This window comes from Herpailurus yagouaroundi, unplaced genomic scaffold (genome assembly GCF_014898765.1).
Source record: "Herpailurus yagouaroundi ecotype Mexico unplaced genomic scaffold, PumYag 29, whole genome shotgun sequence".
In the NCBI taxonomy this organism is placed as follows: Eukaryota; Metazoa; Chordata; class Mammalia; order Carnivora; family Felidae; genus Herpailurus; species Herpailurus yagouaroundi.
Window position 1 is genome coordinate 1,069,716 of NW_024412377.1, and position 24,739 is coordinate 1,094,454.

The window sequence follows — 24,739 nt, forward strand, 5'->3', positions numbered from 1 at the left end:
GACGGGAGTGACATTTGAAGGAACGTACCCACTCTCTCCCACTGTGCTGTAGCCCCTCCTGAAAAGGCCCGTCTTCCCCAGTCGGGCCCATTTGGACCCAGACCAGGCGTTTGTGCCTGTGACCGGCACCGTCTGACGTCCAGGGCTGACGGTCGCCTCCCTGCCTCCCTCCCAGCTTGGCTCTCTCCTACCGGGCAGGCCAGTCCCTGGAAAGGGGTTTCTAGAGCCTCTCTGCACACAGCCGCCTGGCCACTGGGCGTGCAGCTCACCAAGGCCGGTGGCCGGAACTTCCGCGCCCACCCCGCCACGGGCACCGCACCTGGCACTGATCCACAGAGAGGTGTGGTCCTGGCCGTGGTTGTCTTTGGGAGACAAGTCAGACCTCCTCTGGGACCCAGGGGGCCAGGAGACCTCTCTGTGCGTCTTCAGGGAGCCCCCTGCCTCTGGGATGTCACAGTGGAGGGAGGCCTACTCACGCCCAGGGCTGAGGTTAGCCAGCGACGAGCCGGGACTCGGAGCTCGGAGCCCACGCAAAGGCTCCCTGACCTGGAGGGGCGCCTGCCTCTCCCCTCAGCGCACTTGACCCAGCGCGCCCCGCGACGTCCTCCTCCTTCTCCTCCGAGCACCACCCTCTCCAGGCAGGAGACACACACACACACATCAGACCCCCGGGCCACAACGAGCGCCTCGCACTTGGAAGGGGCTCATCCCCCCAGAAGTGACTTCCACGGCTGACAACGGTCAGTGTTTTCCGGGAGCAGAACGGAGGAAAGAGAGCGTCAGGCTGACGGACAGCGCGATCCTGCGGACCTGCGCGGCTGGGGTCCCCGGAGGAGGGGTGCGCGGGGGCGTCCCTCCCACCGGCAGACCCCGCGGCCCAGCCAGGGTCCTCTCGCCCACGGGCGCCAACGGGAGGCCCCCCGAGCTGGGACGGCTTGGCACTGGTTTCTAGAACCTATTCGGGGCCGCGATATCCAAGTTGGGATTCCACCTCTGGCTTCTGTATTATTTGCAAATTTAAAATAACAAAATGTTTAAAAACATATATTATAACGAGTAAGTCCTGAGTATAGATGCACCAAGGCAGCTGGAAATGCCTACATTTAAAGTATTAAAATTGAAGTTGATGGTGGCCCCATTTTATTCATCACATCAAATGGAGATGCCTTTAAATTTATATTAAATTCAATTTAAATGCCATCAAAACCATGGTTGACAAAGTCCTGACAGATGAATATTTTAGTATGATTCAATAGCAGTAAACTTTATTTTCTTACCTTGAGGCAAGGTGATGGAGTTTTATATGCAGTCGGTTGAACTGGGTTTGTAGTAACATGGCTTAGGATTTCCATAAAATAAAATTTTATCTTTAAAAATGATTTTAAAGGGTTTAAGTCTTGAACTCTGAAAACATTTCTGCAGGGTCTCTCTGCTTTCCTCATTACTTTATACTATGAAATCCGATAGCTTCCTTAGACCACTCTTCAAAATACCTCCTGGTTTAGAATTAACAATTAGTCATTTTAAAGGATTCATGTTTGATGTGGATCCTCAGTAACATTTCACCTTGGTTTTTCCACTTAGTCCTCGGGCACAGAGGGGCCAGTGCCTTACAAAGAACTCGGTGCTGGGGACATAGGTGTCGTATGAATGGACGAAATGATTGATTGATTGATTGATTGAGCACAGTCATCAGTCTCTGCAGTCATTCTACGAAACATCACACAGCCTTTTGTCCGGCTGCCGGGGGACCTTGGGCTCCAGACTTTACAGGGCTCGTGACAAAAAGAGCCACAGGGCTTCCTAGAGATTATTAGTGATACGTACATGTTGATATTACATAGAGATTATTAGTGATATATATTGACATGTGGGGAGATCATTTTACATAGAGACGTATATTGTCATCAATACCGAGAAATGGTCCTTGTCCACGTGCTCAGCCCTCCAGCCTCTGGATCTCCGTGTTGCCATCTGAGTGCTTACAATTCTCTCGGTATCTGCTTCCTAGAGTTGAGGACCCGGCTTCCCAGCCTCTTGTCTTTCCTGGGGATTTACAAGAGCTCGTGCGCTGGGGTGACGTTGTGTGAAACACTCCCAATGTATTGTTATTTTCTTTAGCCCACAGTAGTTTTGGTGCCTGTGAATTATCTCCCAAGTCGAGGCGGCCACGGCCTCGGGGTGGGGACAGATGGACCTGGAAGCAAGAAGCCAGTGCCCAGCTGTCACTTGCCAAACAACCTTGTTACGAAACGGAGCCTGCTGGATCCGGGAGCCGGGCTTCAGCCGCAAGAGCCGCGCCCTTGAGAAAGGGAAGGATTGCTTGCCCCCCAAAGGCTTCCTTGGAAACGCCAAAGGCCAGAGCCCGGTGGGTGCAGGGCAGAGACTGTGCCCTGAGAGCCGGACACGATACAGTGGGAGGCAGAGGTTTGGGGTGGGCCTGCCGCCACGTGTCCGGGAAGGGCTGAGGGAGCTGGCCGCAGCCTCCTGGGCGCCGGGATGGGCTCCTGGGGTCAGGGGGCGAGTCAGACATCAGACAGCGGCTGCCTGAGCAGGAGGGACGGAGTCTCGGGCCGGGGCGGGGGATGAGTGTGGATCCCCACGGGCAGACGCTTCAGGGCCGAAGACGAGAGACCGGAACAGAATGAGGAAGGCGCACCTGCCGCAAAGCCTCTTACTCCCCCGGAGTCCGGGCGGACCCCGGGGGTGGCTGGAGACACCTCGGAGCAGGTCGCCACCTTCCCACCGCCCACGCCTGGCCGCCAGCAGCCCAAGCGGCGGCTGAGGAAGCCGATCTTCGAGAGACGGGGAAGCCCCACGTCGGCACCACTGAACGGCCACTGCCAGGCTTCTACCGAAAAGCTACCACGTGGGAGGGAGAAGGGCCCTTGCTCTCTCGCGTCCTCCCCACCGCGAGGCGGGGAGCGAGGACAGGCCCCAATGCGCTGAACTGTCGGGGCAGAGGTGACGATCCGAGCGACGGGAGATGGACGTCCAAATATCCCCGCGTCCTCACACCTGTGACGCCCCAGCCCGTCTTCCCGTGAAACGCGTTGGCCTTGGCCAAGGACAGGATTCCTCCCGCGTGAGGATGGTCATGGACTTCAAATAGAGATGTTTCCAGGGACAATAGGAACGCGGTGACGAACCGGTTCGCTCATTGGGTCAGAAGTATTTGCTGGAGAACCTGCGACGAGGTGCGGCCCGCGGCACTGGAGCGCTGGAGGGGACGCGGGTGTTCTCCTCTGGTTGCCATGAATGCCCTTTGGACATCGGCAGGGGTTCGCGGCCGGTCCTGTCTCTGGGTGTCCTGTTAGGTCACTTAGGACCACTTCTGATGCCCCGTAAGGGGAGTTCATGACGAAGAGCCGGGCGAGCTGTCAGTGGGGAAGGTCCGCGCGCGCACGGGCCGAGGGCCTCGTTCTCTGCGCCGTCCCGTTTCTCACCCTCCCTCTGCGGGCTCTGCGTCCTGGACTTGTCCATCTGACATTACAACCCCCGCGCCCCGGGGCAGCAGAGCCTCCGCCCACGGCTGTCTGCAGAGAGGAAGGGACAGAGCAGGAAAACAAGACAGAGGTCTTTGGTTTCCTTTGGATTATAATCAGGGAAGTGAACCTTTCTCAGAATCCCTCTCCTCCCGCCCACCACACACCCCACAGCGATTTCCCATTTTTGCTTCGTGGACTTGAACTGGGTCATGTGGCCACGCCTGAGCTGCAGAAGGTTTCTGGGGAAGTAAATGTACGGTGAACGTACACAGAAAGAAGGAATTAAGAAAGAGAGGGAAGGGGGCTGGGGTGGGGGGGGAGACTGCCGCCGATGTGGGCCACCACCCTCCTGCAGACGGTACTCAACCCTGTAAAAACACAGGAGCCAGTCTGGCCACACATCGGGGCCTCAGAGTCGGGCCGATGCCCCCCCGGCCCCCGCACCCCCTTAATCCTGCGTCTCAGGACGGCCTCTCGGGCCACAAAAGGCCGACCTTTCTTGTGGAGAGCCCGCGGACAGCAGCTCACGTGTTAATACTTGCTGTCCGGCTCCTGAGAAATAATAACTTATTCTGCAAATAAATCTCCGTGGTCATTATCACAGTTCGCATCACCCGTTACCATTACGTGTCCAGGATGGACGTGGCAGACGCGGTGGCCATAAAGCCTGCTGTCAGTTGTCACACCCGCTCCGCCTTGGTCAGCTTCCAGGTGGGTCCAAGTAGTGCCCATGTCAAGTGCTAATTTTGATTGTGCCATTATTTTTTTATACATGTTTAGAAATTTTTTTCAAGGGTATTTTTCAATCAATCCAAACTAAATCATTTTTTTAATGTGGAGGAGGAGGGAAGAATCAGTATAGAAAGATGTTTAATTTCCACACGAAGTCAGTCACTTACAGACGAAAAACAAGGGTCTGGGGGGGGGGGCACGGCGGGGGGCGCCTGGGCAGCTCAGTCAGGCGTCCGGCTCTTGATTTCTGCTCCGGTCATGATCCCACGGTTTGTGAGATGCAGCCCCATGTCAGGTTCTGAGCTGCTTGGGAGTCTCTCTGTGTCCCTTTCTCGGCCCCTTCCCAGCTCATTCTCTCTCTCTTTCTCTCTCCCTCCCTCCCTCCCCCCCCCTCAAAATAGATAAATAGACATTAAATAAAAGCAAAGATCATGACAAATAGAAATCAGGAAAACAGTCCCGGAAAGGATTCTACCTGATTCTTGGCTCTGCAGTCCCCACGTAGACTCAGAGGTGACGATAACTTCGTGATGTAATCGCTTGCCTACAGGATTGCATTTCACAAACCTTCCACATGATTAGCTTAGAATAAAATTACTATGTGATTATGTATATTTCCATATCGTTTGCAAATTCAAAAAATACATATTTAGAAGAATATTTAGTTTTTCTCCTCATCAGAATCCCCGCACACACATGAATGACAAACTTTCCTTTCTCTTTTTGAATTCTCCCAGTCTCCAAAGGCTAGAGAGAGACGCCAGGACTTAACAGTTCTGCGTCCAATATTCCTGCCTGCACACTTAAAAATAGAAGCCATTATACTTTCCAACTTTTGCCAAATTGCAAATAAGTGAACTGAGTGAAGGATGCCGTGATGAGTCAGCGCTGAGTCGGCTGCTAGAGTGTCATCGAGCCCAACAAGTGTCAAAGGACTTCCCGTGCGGCCTCCCCTGAGTCATGCACGGCACGGAGGAGCTTCCCGCCCCTGGCGCTGAGCCCGTCTGTGTCGAGGTGCTGGAGGGCCCTATGTCAGGGCCACTGACGAGACCCCATAGATCTTCCACAGGACTGGCAGTTCCCGTTGTGAAGATACTCAGAGGGCGCCTGGGGGGGCTCAGTCATTTAAGCACCAGACTCTTGGTTTCGGCTCAAGTCCTGATCTCACAGTTTCTGGGTTCGAGCCCCACGTGGGGCTCCGTGCAGGGCCTGCTTGGGGTTTTCTCTCTCCCTCTCTCTCTCTCTCTCTCTCTCTCTCTCTCAAAATAAATAAACAGACACTAAAAACAGAAAAAAGATACTCAGTTGAAACAAAACGCAGCCAGATTCCAGCCAGGTATAAAGCACATCCCCTCTGCGCAGACCTGAAGGAGGAACCGTTTGGTGGCCCAGCACTTAGAAAGAACTGCTTTCTACGCGTCCGGCAAGGGAACTCTCCGTCCTGCGCAGAACCCCAGGGGCACGCCAAGACCCAGCCCGCATCCCCACTGCCTGGGGCTCAGCTCCCTCTAAAATCCCCCGGCAACAAAATTCTGTGAGTTTTCCTGACACCAAAAAACTCCTCGGCCAGAAGATCAGATGCTCACAATGGTCTGTGTCATCCAGGAAAAAAGATAAGCCATTCACCTTATTAGTTACTACTCCCCACGTTCGGGGTCATGGCCACTCGGATTCGTCGTGCTCCTGGCGGTGGGAAATCCTGACTTTGCCATTGGGAATGCAACCGTGAGCGATCCCGTGTCATCCCCGCCTGTGGCTGGCGAGTCATGGGCAGCGGACTCCGGGGACAAGGGCAGGAGGCTGAGCACGCTTTGTCCCGCCTCTCTGGACCCTGCATGGCCGTCCGTCCCCCGTGCATGCGCTCTGTCCATCCTGTGCCCGCTCCAGGGTAACCCACGAGGTGGGCATAGCAGCACACGGGAAGAATCCCACGCCCACGGGCTGGCCCGGGGCTGGACACGTGGTCGGGCCCAGCCGTCCGCACAGCCGGCCGTCAGTGTCCAGAGATGAGGTGCCGCGGTCACCAGCCCGTTTGTGGCCACCTTGCTGTCTGCCTCCCCTCACCCCATCCCTCCCTGAAACGTGAAGGACAAGTGGACCCTGAACACAAGGGCATGTGGCTCCCTCTGTGCGGAGTGGAGGACAGACCCACGGCAGAGCTGTCCTGCCCTCTGCCGGAGCACAGGGGGCCTGGGAAGGCACCAGCACCGGACTCCAGGGCCTTGACGAGGCTCAGAAGCTGGGCTCATGCCGTCCAGAAGCCACACTCCCTGGGGGGGGGACAGTCAGCAATGGGTCCTGAACACGATACGCTGTAACCTGAGCCCCGTATGGTCCCCTCCACCCTGTTCCCTGCGGTCCCTGCTCCTAAGCCAGCAGGGCACCGAGTACCCATCCCGCGGGCTACCCGTCGTGGTACCACTGTAATTCCTCCCGGGACGCTGACCGGTCTGCATATGAGAGTAGGGTAAGGGGGAATTCACCCACAGAAAACAAAGGGCCCCTCTGTGGGCAAAGAAACCTCACGCCCTATTGTTCTGGGACAGGTCTCTCCGCGAGTGAGCAGAATCCCCCTCCCCACGACCTCCTGGCCACACCCTGCGTCCACAGATCCACTGGTGACACCGCCCTCAAGCACTCGTGCGAGTGGTCCACTTCCTGGTGTAAATAAAGAACCTCGGGTGCGACCACTCTGTGCTCACCGCCAGGGATCCGGGGTTTCAGGATAATTGCGACGTGGGCATAAGGCCGTGGAGCATTTTCCCAGGAGCCTTCATTCTCTCAGACAGGAAAGACTGACGCAGCATGTGGCGGGCACCGGGCACAGGGTTATGTGCGTGCCTGGCACGCTGGCCAAGGCTTCTCCCTGCAGCCGTCCTGAGGCCACAGGCCCCACGGGCGGGGGCGTGGGGGGCGGTGTATCTGATAAACCGGGACTGAGCTGGGGTGAGGACCAGGGTCCAGAGCCCTCGCTGGGGGGGCGACGCAGCAGACGCGGGCTGAGCCCGTGCGTCACAGGCCCCGGGGATTCCAGTTCAGGAGGGAAGTGACGGAGAGGCGATCCTGCGGGAGAGCTGTGCTTGAGACTACGACGGTCCCCGCGACCCTCTTCAGCCTCGTAGCAGCAAAAAGCTTCCAGAACTGCTGAGTGTCTTCAATGAAGGCGATGCTTCCTTGCTCGCATTCAGTGATTAAGTGGAGTGAGACTACTATTTCTTGGTGAGTTTCCTGGAAGGAAGGCTGCCCAGAAGGACAGGTGAGCCTGTGCGTCCAGCCTAGGGCCCTGGTGGGGGGCTGGGGGGGGAGGGGGGCTCGTACTTGGACATTAGGGTTTGGATCACGTGGTCCTTGCCGGCGTTCTCTTTTCTCTCCGTGTGTTTTGAGAATGTTTGTTAGGCCCGACTCACAGGTTTGGGCTATCTGTTCGTGGGGATTTCTGTTCTCCACACACTTTGCCAAGGATTTGCAAAACAGTCTCCTTCATGGCGTCTGTGGCATGCCACGTGGCTGGCCCAACTACAGAGTGAGCCCACAGGGTGCTCGGGGAAGAAAACGGGAAGCTTGGAAGCTTCCAGAAGCAAGCACCGCCTCAAGGGCACCTGGAAGGCGTCTCCCGGCCCTGCTGCCCCCCACCCCCGCCGGTTTGGGCACGGGCTACCCTGTATCTATGACAAGACTGACCGTCACTGGTTATCATCAGCAACTTAAGAATGCAGTTTACAGGGGCGCCTGGGGGGTTCAGCCAGTTAAGCATCGGACCTCAGCTCAGGTCATGATCTCATAGGTCGTGAGTTCGAGTCCCGTGTCGGGCTCTGTGCCCGGCTTTGGATTCTGTGTCTCCCTCTCTCTCTGCCCCGCCCCCACTCGCACTCTGTTTCTTTCTCAAAAATAAATGAATGTTAAAAAAAAAAAAAGTGTTGAGGGCGCCTGGGTGGCTCAGTAGGTTAAGCGTTGGACTTTGGCTCAGGTCATGATCTCGCGGTTTGTGAGTTCGAGCCCCGAGTCCGGCTCCGTGCTGCCAGCTCAAGGCCTGGAGCCTGCTTCGGAGTCTGTGTCTCCCTCTCTCCCTGCTCCTCCCGGCTTGTGCTCTCCTGAAAACAAATAAACATTAAAAAAAAAAAAAAAAAAAAGACCCCAGTTTACACGCACCCGATGCTTCCAAAGCTGGCAGCCGGTCACGGCGGCCCGGGTTCCCTCACCTGACTGCCGCTGCACTAACTTCACTGGCTTCACCGACAGTCAGGCACTGCCTCTGCCTCCTGTCCCGGGGCGGAAATGGGGAACGGCCAGGGTCGTGCTGGTCTCTGCACGAGCCCCGCACAAGCCAAGCGTCCCTCTTAGAATGAATCTAAGATTCTAACCACCTTTCAGAGAAGCGTGAGCAACCTACTGCTTACGGACCACACTGGGGGCTCTCAGTCTCAACCCCAATCCTCCGCAGAGCGGGATTTTTACATCTACGCGCACGTGCACACACACCTGAACAAGTACACAAGGCCTTCGTCTCTACCGGACGATCTTTTCTATTCTATTTTGCTCAAAGGAAACTGCTCATTGATCTTATGACCCGCTGTGGACCCCAACCCCCACCTTGAAAATAAAGCTACGATACTCAGAGCGTCTTGCAATGTTTACGTAGTCTTGAACCTGTCACCACGCTCCACGGTGAGAAGTTTCTGTCCATGTAGTCCTTCCTGCACGGGGCGGGTACTTGACTTCCTGAAGCCACGCTCTGTCTTGTATCAAGAAGCATGTTTCCAAGAGACATTGGGCTGTATTTCTAAGGCAGTTTCTAACCACCACTACGGACTGAGTCATTATGGAATTGAACCCATGACTTGGGCTTTTAAGTGATTTAAACCTAACCAACCAAATAAGTATCAGTGAACTTCGTATGAGACTCCCTTGGTTCAAGGAGCTCTTGCTAAGTACAAAAAGACCCCAGCTCAACCCAGAGAACCTTGAGATCACAAACTCTTACATCTAGAAGAGATCGCATTGATTCTCCTTCCCAAGTCTCGTCCTGTGGATTAAATGGAAAGCGTGTATGGGTCAAATTGCCCGACCTAGCCCTCGGAACACAGGAAGAGTGTAACAACGAGAGCTGAATTAGGGGACATGCTGACGTGGGCAAGGTCAAGGCCACACAGTAGAGTCCCGTGGGGAGTTCTGTGTTCCTGAGGTGGGTTCGACAGTCCACACTCACCTCCCCACCAGCAGGGCAGCCCCTCACCCACAGAGGAGAGTCGGCAGGATCTTGGACCCTCTGAACTGTCTGCAAATCCTGCGAGGTCGCCTAGACCTCTGAGTTGAGAGGAGTCACCTGTGCTCAGCTCACCCCAAGAGTCAAACCAAACATACAACCCCGGCCTCATTCGCTCTATGTTTCCATGAGGTCAGAGTGGGGGGAAAGAAAAAAAAAAAAAAAAACAAACAAAAAAACAGGAAGTGTTTTTTTTTTTTAATCTAAGCTCACACCCATGAAATGGCATCCCCAAGGGAAATTAAAATAAGACTTTGAACTGAAAACTGCCTAAGAAAAGGCACGCAAATGAGGCAAAAGGGTAGGAGCCCATCGGGGCCGCCTGCCTACTTCTCACCCCTGGATGTGGCTGGGAACATCTTCCATTTGTAAAATCCAAGGTCATTTTAGTCACTGGTGAAGTGCTTGTGAGGAATTATTAATAGAAATTTTGAACAATACTGCTCAAACAGAACCATGATCTATATGCTTCTGACAAGCAGGGTGTTAAGCATTCTGAGGGGTTAGGATAACAATGGCTGGTTTTTCTCATACAAATGGAGCACCTGTCAGCTTTTCCAATAAAGAACTTTCACTGGAAGCATACTAAACTCTTCCTTACCCAGCTGCCATCATCCCACGATCCAGGCAAAGGTATTTTTAAATGTCTTTCAATATATTTCATGACTCCCAAGTGCAGCAGAAATAGTTTGTCCACATGTGAAGCTCTCTCCTCTCCAGCACGGCTCAAAGCCAGCGAGCGTTTGAGAGATGGCAGGTCATCACCTTAATCACTTTTGACTTTTTTTCTCCCAAACAGCATCATGAAATGCTTCAATCTGAAAAAATGGGGAGGGGGGGATTATTCTTAAAGAAGAAAACCTGGGATCTGGGTTCAGAGAGTGCAGTATATCCTGCCACTCTATCCTTCACTCTGGACTGTGGTCTGGGCAATGCACTTCTCCCCAGCTCCATGACAGCCACGGGGGACCCCGGAGAAACCACGTCATCTCTGGGTCCCCCCAGCTCCGTGACAGCCACGGGGGACCCCGGAGAAACCACGTCATCTCTGGGTCCCCCCAGCTCCGTGACAGCCAGGGGAACCCTGAAGAAACCACGTTGTCTCTGGGTCCCCCCAGCTCCGTGACAGCCACGGGGGACCCCGGAAAAACCACGTGGTCTCTGGGTCTCCCCAGCTCCGTGACAGCCATGGGGGACACTGGAGAAACCATGTCATCTCTGGGTCTCCCCAGCTCTGTGACAGCCAGGGGGGACCCCAGAAAAACCACGTGGTCTCTGGGTCCCCCCATCTCCGTGACAGCCACGGGGGGCCCCGGAGAAACCACGTCATCTCTGGGTCCCCCCAGCTCCGTAACAGCCAGGGGAACCCTGAAGAAACCACGTTGTCTCTGGGTCCCCCCAGCTCCGTGACAGCCACGGGGGACCCTGGAAAAACCACGTGGTCTCTGGGTCCCCCCAGCTCCGTGACAGCCATGGGGGACACCGGAGAAACCATGTCATCTCTGGGTCTCTCCAGCTCTGTGACAGCCAGGGGGGACCCCGGAAAAACCACGTGGTCTCTGGGTCCCCCCAGCTCCATGACAGCCAGGGGGGGCCCCGGAGAAACCACATCGTCTCTGGGTCCCCCCAGCTCCGTGACAGCCACGGGGGACCCCGGAGAAACCATGCTGTCTCTGGTGTGCCTTCTGGAACACACAGACGATGTTGCCTTCTGCTTTCCTGAATCTCCCAGCCAGTGGTGCGTACTAAGGGGGTGTCTGCGAAGTCCCGAGAGCCATTTGGATAAGGGTTTCGGGGTCAGAAACCCCAGGCGTCCTCTTACAGGAAACACACAGAAAGAGACACAAACACACAATCCGACTAAATCTAACACGCCGAGGTCCTGTCGTACGTTGCAGACCCTCTGCACGTAGCATCTTCCGTGAGCCCACACCTGCACGAATTCGGGACACGTCCTGCCTAAAACAGGAGCACAGAAGCTCAGGGGCCCACCTTGCACAGAGGAGCAAACTCTCTGCCGCTGTGTTCTACCAACCAGAGTCCTAAACCAATGGAGCCAACGCAGGCTTTCCTGTGAGCGTTATGAGGTCTTTCTCAGTCTCTCTCCTCCTTCCTTCCCGCCGTCAGGGGAACATACCGCCTCTGCTGGAGGCCACATCGTTGTCCTTTCCAAAATTTCCTTCTCAGGTTTGAAATCACCTTCGTGGACAGTGCTCACAACAGCCACTGGCGGCCTAGAAGGTTTAGGAACCGTTCTAACTTATTCCTTTAATAAAAAAAATTCTGTAAGTAGCTCGATAGTTAATGATGTTCAAGAAATTGAATAATCTATTAAATGATTTTCCATGGTATTGTAAAATCTCTTGATTCCTGTCTGCCTCATGTGGGCTCCGATTTAAACATAACCTTTTTGAAAGAAAATAATCTTCCTTTTGTTACCACGATGCTCACTTTGCAGTTAGGAGTCTGCGGTGAAAACACACGGTCCTTCCAGATAATAAATTAATTTCTACGCTGTCTGATATCTTTTAAGTTCCGTAGAATCGACCAGCAGCTGATCCAAAAAAGGAGCCGAATTAAGGGGTTTCTGTGTGGACACATCCTCGGGAAGGGCTTGCTCGAGCCTCTGCTTGCGCACCTGACACAGGTAAGGTCGGGGAGGGTCAGGAAGCGGCCCGCTGGAGCTGGAAGGCAGGCGGCCCGACACCACACACATTGTGCTCTGCCCACACCTTCTCGGGTCACAAGATACTCAGTAGATGTATGTGGATTGCTTATAATGCTCAATAAACATAAACGTGGATTTCAAAACACATAACAATTACTCCTTGAGAATGCACCTGGGTGGCACTATGCCAAGAGCGGGGCCACGCGGCTGGTCCGTGGACGGTCCTTCCTGGGACCCCCTGCGGGAACGTCCACTCGCACCCACCCACTGGCCACCACGGGGATCCATGGAGGCCAAGGGATACCACGAGGGGCCAGCGAGGGGCCGGCTCGGTGAGGACCCCCCGGAGAGGCCAGCGAGCAGGACGACGAGGTCACACAAGAAGAGGACAGGAGGTGGGCACATCAACAGGAGGACGCGCTTGAGAAGGACCCTTCACGGTGCTCGGCATCGAACCAGAACCAGCTCACTCATTGACCCTCAAGCCTTCACACTTCATCCCAGACCTAATATACTCATCTGTATCCAAACCTGGACATGTGTGTCCCTTGAAACTTGGCCTTCGCACACTTCCTGCCCAGCTCCAGGTACACGGGATGGGGAGAGCTTAGCGAAAAGGAAAGGCGAGCTCCACACGGACCTGGCCATTCTGTCCAGGCAGCAGGTGCCGTCCAGAGCCTCGCTGACTGGCGATGAGTGACAGTCCCCAATATTCCCGAAATACGTGGCCACCTTGATACATCTTCGTAAGGGTTGTTAATCCACACGAAGTAAGGCTCCTGCCCCAAAATCAGATTGTGCGGGCGAAGCGGAACTCGGAGGGGGTGAGGCTCGGAGTACAACTAGGACAGCGTCGTGGTATTCGGGACCTCGGGGTGTGTGTGTGTGTGTGTGTGTATGTGTGTGCGCGCACCAGACACACAGGCAAAGATGCTGTGTGTGATTATGAAAGGTGAAGCGACCTCACCTAATGTGTAAATCAAGAGGGCTCAAAAAGAAGGATTTGATAGACGGGACGCGCTTCTGCAGCTGTGCCCTCGGTTCTGCATAACGCAGCAAGCCCGGCCATGTCCTCGGGTCCGTGAGTCAGCTAGAAGCTGGCACTTGGCTCCTTAGAAGAGAGTACGTTAGAGGATGTTTGCACAAGCCGCAGCTCCGTGCTTGACTTACTCTGGGAAACTTAACCTCCATGGGAGAGGGGCATACAGATACAGATAGAGATATAGATGTATGGGCGGAAAAGGAGGGGTCTCGGAAAGAGGCCCAGGGCTGAGCCCAGGCAGGTCATGGCCTTGGACTCAGAAGTGCCCCTGTGCCTGTAGGCAGCCCTGAAGGAGACAGAAGCCGGCCGAGAGCTGAGACAGCCATTCTGCAAGGCCGTGGTTTGGGATAGGACAGGCTGTTCATGGGTTTCTGCAGATGCTGAAGCCCTTTTCAGGGACGTGCCGTAGAGCAGACAGCAAGTGACGTGGCCGGGCATCCACGGCCGTCCCCCACCGCTGCAGAGAAACGCTGTGTTGCGTAGAAGGCCGAGTCTGTGTTCACTGGAGCTTGCTCTGTGTGCACACAGGTCTCAGGTGCTGGGGGGCGTCTGTGGAGACGATTCCCCTGACGACGCAGGGTTGGGGGATATGCCGTCCTCACGACCCTTGGCTGGGCTGTTGCTCGTGGCCTTCATTTGCACAGAAGCCACTTTGCAGCAGGGACGGGGTGAGGACGGCATGGGGTGCGGGGAAGGATGAGTCGGCCTGGAGGAGCAGGGTCTGGGTGGAGACGGGGCCAGGGAGACTGGCCACGGCCATGGAGGGACCCAGTGTGGGGTCCAGAGCACACTCCTTGGCCTGGGTTATTTTGGGCAGAGTACAAGTCCCCGGAACTTGCAACAAGTCTTCTCACGTGGAAGGGAGACGATGGCCGTGGCTCTCAGGTCGTGCTGTAGGGAGGTTTGCATGAGGGAGTCCACAGAAGGCACACGGAGGAATCGCAAAGTCGATGCTGGCAGCTTCCACCTCTATAATTCGCTCTGGGTCCCGAAATCACCGAGAGCTTCAGCCCCTCCGGCACAACACGTGAGGAAAGTCACATCGACCCAGGGAGACCCGATGTTTAAATGAGACACTGGATGTGAGGACACCAGGTGGACCACGGACCCCAAACGATTACAACAGCAACGTCAAAGACCTCTGAGCACAATCACCGAGACAGATAGAAGGCCAACCAAGTTTCCGTCATTCAAATATTGCAAAACTCACCTAAATGTGACACAGAGACACAGAGTGAGCATGATGCTGTGGGAGCAAAGGGGCCCAGAGACCCGCTCGGCACCATGTCGCCACAAAACATCCGTTTATGAAAGGTGCATCAAGTGGGGTCTGCCTGCACAGAATGTACTTGCAAACGGAATTATGAACGGAGCCGACATCACTGCTAAGAAGCCATCGCTTACTCGGTGGCAGTGAAGAGCTCGGTGACACAGAAAATAAACTTGCTAGCCTAACTTGAGTTCCCTGGGCGTTTGTACCTAAAAAGGGTTCAGCCCGTCTTGCAGAGACGTTTACCGGAAGCTTCCGTTAAGCAAACGTGCGAAGGTACCATTTCGCTCACTTCCTGCACAGCCGAGAGCGAGGATGAGGTGACGGGGTCACAAGCTGCCAGCAAGCGGCTGCACGAGATCCACCTGTGCAGAGACCCTCTCCCCTCCCTGATGAAACCCCCTCCTGCTCCACACCACACACATCTTTTAACCCGTCCGCGGCTTTTCAAGGCATCACGATCACCTAACAAGTGTTTGATGAGGGCACAAACTTAAGATAAGTCCTAACCGTCTGCATATAAGTCAGACTGCACTCCGCGAACAGGGTCCCAACTCGTCGAAGAGGGTGAACGGGATGCTGTCCATAGAGGCCCCTGACCATACAGCCCCCTGCAGCGGACTGTCTACACAAACTTCTTGCAGCTAACGGTCTACACAAGGCCCCAGCAGACAGCTGTCTGCAAGGGATCCCTGCAGCTGGCCGTCCGTGGGAAGCACCAGCACAAAGATGTGTTTGCCAACGTGAACGGGCAAGGGAAGCGGTGGGGGACCGTGTGGAAGGCCGGTGAGCCCCAGGTCCTGTCGGCGAAGGCCTGGACCAGGCGAGTTGAGGTCTGCGATCTACTTAAGATATTTTGGAGGTTGGTGTGGAAGGGCACGGCGAGAAGGGGGCCTGAGGCAGGGATCCAGTGTGGGGCTGCCGTTGTGGGCAGAGGGGAGATTAAGGGACAAAGAGAAGGCGGTGGTGGGCAGAAGAGAGGAGCCCGGAAACAGGGCAGACGAGGCAGACCATGGGGCTTCGCTTTTTCAATCATCACGTGTCTTCCGTTCTCTCTGCTCAGAGCATAAATTCCTATTGGAAAGTCACATTCTCTTTGAAAACCTCTGATGTCCATCCGCAGACGTACAACACAGAGCCGGGAACGGTGCCGAGTGCCGGACACAGGCGGCCTGCTCTGGGCAGTGCGGGCAGACAGAAGTCCACGGACGAAGACCCGAGTTCCGTGGGATGGAGACAAACACTCGCGGGTGCACAGGGATCGACAGCCTCCGGAGCCAGCAAGGAGCCTCCGGAGCCAGCAAGGAGACTCCACGTCCCCTGCAGGCTTACGGTGGATTTGAATGGGCTTATTGATAACACATCGAGATTCATCGGTGAGACCGTAGAGCAACACAATGAAATCCAACAAGACATTATTGAAAACCATCTCCCGCTTTCAGTTACAGTTGATTTGAAAAGTGGGAACTTTAAAGGGACTCCGATCCCCCACCAACAGCCTGGCCATCCAACGGGCACCGGTCTGGATGCGGCTTGAGCAGGCGTGTGCCCGGAGCGGGGCTCCCCATCTCCGGGAAACGCCTGGAGACTGGAGGTCTCGCTTTGATACATCGTATCGTTTCTTGCCTTCCCCGGCGGCAGACACTGGGGGCCCCCACATATCCACCGTGTAGATTTCAGGTCAGTGCAAATCCAGCAAATCCCTGGCCGGTTGCTTTCGTGAACGTCTGAATGTCGGTGCTCGCGGAAGCCAGGACGCGCAACCTTGGAAATCAAACAGTCTGCAGACTTAGGCCGGGCCCAAGGTTGGATGCCAAGGCCCCTCCTTCCTGCGGAGTGCGATGGAGGCTGGTCTGTGGGCCCACAGCCGAGTCAGGGCTAAGGCCGGCTTCCAAAACTGGGGATTACTACCTATAACATGCAGACACTTAACCTGCCTCTGATGGAAACTGGAGAGCTTTCTGACCACCCACTGACGGCCAAGCAAGGCTACCCAGCCCCCACCGCCTTGGGACAGCTATGTTTGCAGGACTTCAGGGGTCTGTGGAAACTCCCGGTTCTTTCCAGAGGGTGCAGGGCCCCACACGTCAGATCCACCCCCGAGGTCATTTCACACGTGCTCCGCAGCTCTATCCCACCCCACTTGGGGGTCTGCCGTCCGAACGCTGCCTGAATTTCCACCAAGGGTATTTTATTTCTTATTTTCTCATTTTCTTACTTAACCTCAGGCCATCACCGTTTTAAACAAATACCAATAGTCGGGCCTGGGCGGCTCAGTCGTTTAAGCCTCTGACTCTTGATCTCGGCTCAGGTCATGATCTCATGGTTTGTGAGACTGAGCCCCACATCGGGGCTGACAGAGCAGAGCCTACATGGGATTCATTTCCCCCCTCTCTCTCGCTCTTTCTCAAAATAAATAAAGAAACTTAAAAAATACCAATGCCTGTGTCCATGCTAAACCGACGGACCCTGAATCTCTCTCTCCAGATGACTCCAACACCATTCTGCTTAAGGACTGTAAGATATGAAGCCACTTCACGTGGCACATAGACACCGTGGACATGGTGACCGTTAGTAATTTTATGCTGAATTAAAGTGACCATTTTTAAACAGCAGTATTTACTTATGGGAAGAGTATGTGATTTGAGAATAGATTCTCACGGCAGAGAAGGAGAAGGGAAGGGGTGAGAGCAGGCCAGAGCAAGGGAGAGGTCCAACGGATTGTTGGCGGATTGTGTTGAGAGACACAGCCCCCTGCTTCCTATCTTACCAGAAGGTGGTTCTGGCTTGAACGAGAGCCACCTGAGCCCTCCAGCTCCATGCACCTACTCAGCAAATGTGGGTGTATGGACTCCACTTGGATCCCTCCCTCCCGCTCCTCCCTTGCAAAACACGGCTTAAAAGAAGTGTCACTGGGGGGCGCCTGGGGGGGGGGGGGCTCCGTCCTTAAGTGACGGACTGCGGCTGAGGTCATGGTCTCATGGTTCATGAGTTCAAGCCCAGCATCGGGCTCTGTGCTGACAGCTCGGACCCTGGAGCCTGCTTCGGATTCCGTGTCTCCCTCTCTGTCTGCCCCTCCCCAACTCGCGCCCGCGCGCGCGCGCGCGCGCTCTCTCTCTCTCTCTCAAAAAATAAATAAACATTAAAAAATTTTTTAAAAAGTGTCACTGGACAAATATTTTTTAATGTGTCTCATCAAAAGTAATATTGTCAGGTTTAGCAAATAAATAAAATAAGACAAAACAAAATAAAATAAAATGAAAGGTTACATGCAAAGTACAAAGGACAGAAAAGCAACAACATTTTAGTCCCACTACCACATGGGACATTCTTCACACTTATAGTGCCGAAGTATCCATTGTTTATATACGTGTATATATATAAGTCAAATGTAACTGGATGTCTTGAATTGTATCTAGCAACTCTGTTATTTATGTATATTTATGTATTCACGTTGAGTGTTTATATACATTCATGTGTTCATTGTATTCTATCTGTATTGTACTCATTTATTGACTGTATCTGTTATTTCTCACAAAATTCGAAGGGACACCTCTCAGGTCAGGAAGAAGTCTCCATAGAATCGGAGCTCGTGACACTGTGCTTTTGTCAAACCCGCAGAACGTGCAACACACGGAGTGAGCCTTCACGTACACCCCGGACTTCAGTTAATGATGAAGTGCGGATATACAATCAGGCCGTGCCACGAATACCACCGGGAACCGAGATGCAAACAGCAGCGGAAGCCGAGCGATGAGCAGAGGGCACGTGGGGACCCTGTGCCTTCGCTGGGCAATGTTTCCATAACCTTAAAAGTGCTGGAACTTTCCCTGTGACGAAAGAGGTGACGGGTCCAGCTTCCTGCGCGTGAAGTTAGCAGTGCTGTCTGTCTCGCCCTTCTCTACCCGCCTTCCCCCTGGGAGGGTCTGCTGGGGTCTCCTCTGCCCCTCACACCATCTGAAGCTCCTGTTGCCCACTGCCCACTGCCGTCCAGCCCCTGGTTCAGATGAAAGCACCTGCCCAGCCTTGCCCCCTGACCTCCCCCCCCCACCCCATACCTTGGGAAGCAGGTGGCTTCCCTGGGCAGAAGGGGACCAGGAGGCTCAGCAAGTTGAGTCCAGACCTGCCCTCTGATGGGCCCAGGGAAGCAGAGAGAGCTGAGGGTCCGCCCAGAGCTCACCCCCCCCCAAACACTCTCCCCTCCCCCACAGGGCCCTCAACCTCAGAGATTCCCCATCAGGGATCACATTTCAAACATTAAAACAGTGCAGCTGTATTTTTTTAAGTTTTTTATTTAAATGTTGGATATTTACACATTATACTGTGTATTTTGCCTTTAAATTTCAAGAGATAGCTTTGAGTATTTTAGAAGAAAATAACTTTTTTTTGGAAAACAAAACGAAGTTGGTTATTTTTACTTCTTGCATCTGGTTTTCTGTACAGTTTCTGTTGAAAATATATCAAGATGTATACTTGGAACACAACGTTGTATTTATTATAAGTTGATTTATTTTGAGAGAGAGCTCCCATGAGTGGGGGAGGGGCAGAGAGAGAGGGAGAGAGAGGATCCCAAGCAGGCTTCATGCCCCTCGCTGAGCCTGACCGGGGCTTACAGACTGGAACCTCGAGATCATGAGCTGAACAGAAATCGAGAGCCGGACTCTTAACTGACTGAGCCACCCAGGCACCCCGATACATCAACTTTTTAATTTTTAAATCATATATTGTCAGTAGGACACAAATTATATGAAAATCTTGTTTGTTACGAGGGGTAATTTGGCCCAAGACAAGAAAATGATCAGTGGAATAAATACACAGTTTCTGACTTTATTTTACCACAAATCCACAGGTGGCCGCCCCTCAGAACAGAGCGTCTGGCCCGGCACAGTGACCATGAATTCGGTCCTCCCCATGAGGTCCATAACCTCCATGCAAACCATGCTCACACATATTTGTGATTTTGGTATTTGAAGGTGTATTTCCCCAGATAGAAGGGTAAAGCCCATTGTCTTGAGCAGCTCACAAGCCCGATTTACAAACGTTCAGTATTCAGACCTACAGTGTGGGCCTCATCTGTCCCCCGGGTCCGTGGACGTCACTGGGCCTCCGGCTGGGGTGAGGTCTGTGAGTGACCCGCTAGGGCAGGTGGGTGGCGATGCGGGGGCCAGCCGGGGCAACAAGGAGCCCCCTTGCAGAGCCTCCCGGTTGGAGGAGGCGGGCTTTGGGGGAAGGGCCATTTGAGCCACTCAAAGAGCCACACAGGGACAGTCATGAGGGCTGCCCCCGCCCCTGGGGCAGTATGGAGGCGGCCATCCTGCATTGTCTCCTCTGGGGTTCCCAGACCCACAGCAGCCCCCTCCCGAGTGCATGCACCCCTGCGGGGCCAGCCAGAGCCAGAGGGAGGCCACCCGCCCCAGACAGAGCTTGCACTCTGTCTCCTGCAGAATACACTGCAGGGGATGAACCCACTGTAGCAGCCAGCACCTGCCCCCAGCACGCCCCCCTGAAGCCGCCAGTGCTCAGGTAAAGGTGCCCCGGCACCTGCCATCCTGCTTCCCGCTCCACCTGAGAAGTTTTCTGCCGGAGGCTTCCCCCCCCCCCCCCCCAAAGAGTCAGGCCAGAAGTGCCCCCCTGGCCGGACAGTCACACATCCCTCCCCTCCCTACTCCCCGGAGTAGGCCTGCTTCCTGCTCTCCGTGCCTTGTCTGCACCGGAAAGGGCCGGAGAGGAGGGGTGCGCACCTGAATACCTTCTTTGCTTCTACTTCCCACGGTGAGGTCCCAGTACAGTGTTTACAATAGAACTCATTTGTGGGGCTGCCTCCTGGCAGGCGGGCTTTATCTTTCTGAAGGCACAGCCTTAAAAAGTCCAGCCCCACAGAAATGGTCAACACACCCTCTCCCATCCGGGCGTGGGCTCAACCTCCCCCTCCCCCCACCCCAATCAGGCCCTGCCCGAAGCAGGTTCCCAAAGCCTGGGCCCTGCGGGCGACTCCTGTTTATATCTGGGCCCATGACCACCAAGGGCACTTTTATTTAAGGGGCTGAGGATCATATAATCATTACAAAACAAATTGTTTTTCCACTGCTTGAGAGTCGGGAAGAATAAACCTGGAGCTGGTCTGCGCCTCCTATTTAAATAAACTAACTTCATGGCTGGGCACCGACCTCGGGGAACCTGATCTGCACCCCGTCCCCCCCTGCACTTGGGCCCAGGGGTGGGGGGGGTCTCTAGGCCTTGGCTGGCCTATCCCATACCAGCCGACCAGCATTTCCTGGTCTGGGGCTGTGCAGACCTCCAGGGTGCAGTTACCCCCCTCCCCCGGGGGGTGTGAATGGCGGGAAGGACTGAGCTGAGGTCGCTTTGGGGCCAGGACATCCCCCAGATGCACGAGGCCTTGACCCCCAAAGGTTAGGTAGGGCACCACCTCCCCAGATCCGACTCTCACCTCTCAGCCCCTCCCCCCCAGCGCCCTGCCCCGCCCCCACCTCGGCCTCAGGACCGTCCCCCAGCCAGCAGGAGGCCTGAATGTTTCAAGCGACTCCCTCCAGCGACCAGCTCTGAGCCTCTAAGTCGAAGCTGCCTCAAGAGGTCCCGAAAGGAAGGGGTGGGGGAAGCCGGATTGGAGGCCCCCCCCCCCCTCCAACACACACACACGCAACGCGTTCTGCGGGCTGTTCTGCGAGGCTGTAGCACGACGGAAACCAGGCGACTGGGCCCGCTCCAGGGCGCCCCCGTTGGGCCTCGGGCTGCGCCGCCTCCTCAAGGGCTCCTCACCCCCTCCAGGCAGCCCACCGGCTGGTTCTTCGGGAGGAGCGCGGGGATGGAGTCTGGCAGTAGGTGGAGGGAGCTGCATTTGCTCTGTTGGGCCTGGGAACCCTGCCTTGGTCTGTAACATTCCCAAAAAGAGAGAAGCGGAGGTTTCGCAGGCCACGGGTCTTCGGCGAGCGGTAGCTGAGAGGCCAGCCGCCCCCTCGAGTGCCGCGACCCTCCCTCATCTGCAGCGGTCCCGGGGGTGCCACCTGCCTGGGGAAGGGAGGGAAGGGAGTGCGGGGCGCAGCGCGGGGTCCCTTCGCGCGCCACTCTGAGGACCACCCGGCGCGCGCGCGCAACACAGGCCGTGGCAGGTGCGGGGTCCTGGCTCTCAGCAGCTTCGGGGCGTGGCCCTCCAGCCCTTCCAGCCCTCCTGCCGCCGGACACGCGGTTCCCGTGCGGGACAGGGGACAGAGGGGGACGCCAGAAGGCGCGGCAGCTCTGAGCGCAGGGTCTCCAGTTCCCCCCCCCCCCCCCCCGCCTGGCCGAGCGCCACACCCCTCACCTCGGAGCCGCGCTTCCCGAGGGGAGGTGGGGAAGGGGATGGGGACCCGAGCCAGTCACGGAAGGGGGTCCAGAGCAGGGCTGGAGGGCGGAGAGGAAGAGGCCAGCCTTCATCGGTGGGAGCGGGTGGGCCTCCCCGGAACCAGCAGCCGTCGTGCGTTGCCGCAGGCTGGTCCACCGCCCAGGGCTCCTGGCTGCGGCCTGCCCTAAGGAGGCTCCAGGGCCAGATACCCACGACCCCAAACGGATGGGGCCAAAAGTGGGGGGACAGGGCAGGCAGCTGGACACTGGGTCCTCAGACCACAGTCGCCTGCGGCGTGGGGCCACGGGAGGTCCCAGAGTGCCAGCTCACCCTCCTCCGATCCAGCCAGTCCCCCACTTCCAGGTGTCCCCCACGCCCCACCGCCGCGGGCTCCCGGCCAAGACCCTGCGGAGACTCTGGCCAGGCAGTCCTGCGCAGGCGCAGCCCCAGGCCTGTCACCGCCTCTCCACGGGCCCTTGACCTGCCGTGGCTCTACACTCTACAGGTCGGGGGGGGGGGGGGCTGCCTTTTGGGGCCTCGATGTGACCAATGAGGCGCACGCGTGGCGGCGCTGCACCGGAGGACCGTGGGGCAGAAATGGGTGTGGGGTGTCGGCCGAAAGACGGCTTAGGCGTCTGGAGAGCTCGGACGGAAACAGTGCCCCCAGGAAACGCTGGTAGCTGTGCCAGCCCAACACGCGTGTGCTGGGACCGACCCTGGAGGGGCTGTGCCCACAGGAAGGAGCTTGGGGTCCTCGGGGGAACGCAGTTAGCACCTCCAGCTGGAGCACCCGCACTCAGGGCCACGGTGAGGGCGACAGCGGGGACAACTGCGGTCCTCCGTGGGCGCTGTGGAACAGCTTCCCCGGCAGACGCCGCCTGTCCCCTGCGAGCTCCTCCGGCACCTGTCATCGGCTGCTGCCGCTAACCCAGGCCACCTGCTCGTGCCCCTCCGACCAGCTAACCCATGGCCCAGCCTCTAGCCGCCCAGGACCACCCCGCGCCCCTGCCCCGGGGCAGAGCGGGTGCTAGAGCGAGGCTCCCTTCAAGCCCCAAGCCAGGTCGGCCCCTTTCCGGGGGGGATTCTCCCCGCCTAGGAACAGGGGTCCTCGCCCAGCCCCTCTCCCCGCTGAGAAGGTGCCAGGGGTTAAAACGTTCGCTCTGCCCTTTCTCTAGATCTTGGAGAAGAGGCGAGAGCTTGGGCACCTTTCTGGGCCTCAGACCCTGGTAGCTGCTAGCTGTCCCACTGCCACTAACTTTGATCAGACCAGCCTTATTAATTCCAGCTGCACTCTATTTGCTTATTATTCCCCCCATTTTCATCCAGAATCATTATTTACAGCCTGGGGGAGGGGGAGGTGCCCACTGAGGGAATGGAGGGTTGGGAGGGGGCTTCTGAGAGCCGGAAGGTGACTGTGGCTGTTTCCCCCCAAAGCCACCAAAAAGGAAGCCCAGCTCTTCTGCGGATCATTGTTCAAGAGCATTAACTAATTATGGATCAGAGGAGTGGAAAAAAAAATACTCCTTTAAATAACCGAAGGTAATTATAACCCTGTTGTTGACACTAAGGATTAATAATTGATCAGGAGTTACACACAATAAATTGTCAATTTATCTCCCCACAAAAATGCCAGTGCTGTGCAATGCTTCCTACCTGCCCTCTGGGCATTTCCTATAAAGACCCACTCTGCTCCCATTTGCAGGCAGCCCCAGACCTCAGGGTGTGCTGCTTCCTTCAGAACATTAGACCTAATTTGTGCTCAGGTCCATGCAGAACAAAATAGCACTGGGCACCTTTTTTTAGAAGGCTCTCCCTTGTGATCTTGGGGCCAGACTTAAACAAACAAACAAAAACCATGTTTCCTCTTTCCTTCTACCTGGGAGCTGGGAGGAACAGAGGACAGAGATTTCATAACTCACTCCCTTTTTATTAGATGGCCAGAGTAGTCCTTAATAACATCTTCAATTTTTATCTTTCTCGGAAAGAGAGAGAACGCTTTGCCCTCCGTGGAGAGAACACAAGCCTGTTCTCTGCGTGGAGGGTGGAGGGCAGAGGTGGGGGTGAGTCTACATCCCTCTATTTGCAGGAGATTCGGGTGAAAGGTTAGCAGCCCAGCGAAGGGGGGTCTGCACCCCAACACGAGCGTTTTCTCCTTCGCCTGCCCAGACCGAGGCCCCTGGCACATCACCAAATACTGGTCTCATGCAGCTCCCGCCAAAGCAGAGGGGAAGGTTGGCGCGTGCTTCCATTCCCGCCGAAGGAAAGTGATTTCCAGCAACTGGAAAATTATATTGTCATAGATTACTCCTCCTCATAATAAGCCTTTAAAATATCTGTAGGGATTTGTCACTTACATAAAGGTTTGAAAATACATCAAAGGGACGTGTCCCCTTTGCGATTTGTAGAAATTCAAATGATGTTAATCATAATATCCACATATCACAGACTGTTGTGTTTTGTTCCCAAGATTGCCTCGTGGGTTAACACACTTTTTAAATGTTTGAAATGTTATTGTTGTGAAACCTGTGCAGCTCTACGTATATCCTTAATTTGGGGTTAAAATAAACGGGTTTTTTTTTTTTCCTTGAGATTTCCAATTTGCACTCAGAAAAAAACCCATCTGTCCCATAATCACTGCATGGGGTTATTTGGAGGAAACTTTCTAATAATTCGGGCTGTTTTTTCGATCGGAAAGGGTCGCCCCCGACGGAATACGTTGGTTCGCAGTGAGTTTTTCTCACTGATGTCGCTCACCCGACACCAGCAGCGGCCGTGTGGGGCGCGTTTACTGCGCGACGTTGACAAACACGCGGCCCCCTTTCACTCCCCGCCGGCGGAGCAACCAGTTCGGGGCGATTTTCCGCGACCCCGAAACGCGCGCGGGCGGGAGGGCGCGCGGTTCTCCGCCCCCGGCCGCTCCCCCCCCCGCGCGCGCCC

At 55.5% G+C, this 24,739-nt stretch overlaps 1 protein-coding gene across 1 annotated transcript in view; it reads left to right on the top strand.

Moving 5' to 3' along the window:
- Positions 1-2,191: 2,191 nt before the first annotated feature.
- Positions 2,192-24,739, top strand: part of IRX2-DT (IRX2 divergent transcript) — a 41,064-nt gene continuing 18,516 nt past the window's right edge. The window contains exons 1-4 of the mRNA XM_040491840.1: positions 2,192-2,368; positions 2,689-2,869; positions 4,093-4,199; positions 15,108-15,286. Of these exons, the coding sequence (XP_040347774.1) occupies positions 2,192-2,368; positions 2,689-2,869; positions 4,093-4,199; positions 15,108-15,286 (644 nt within the window). The remainder of the gene's footprint in view (positions 2,369-2,688; positions 2,870-4,092; positions 4,200-15,107; positions 15,287-24,739) is intronic.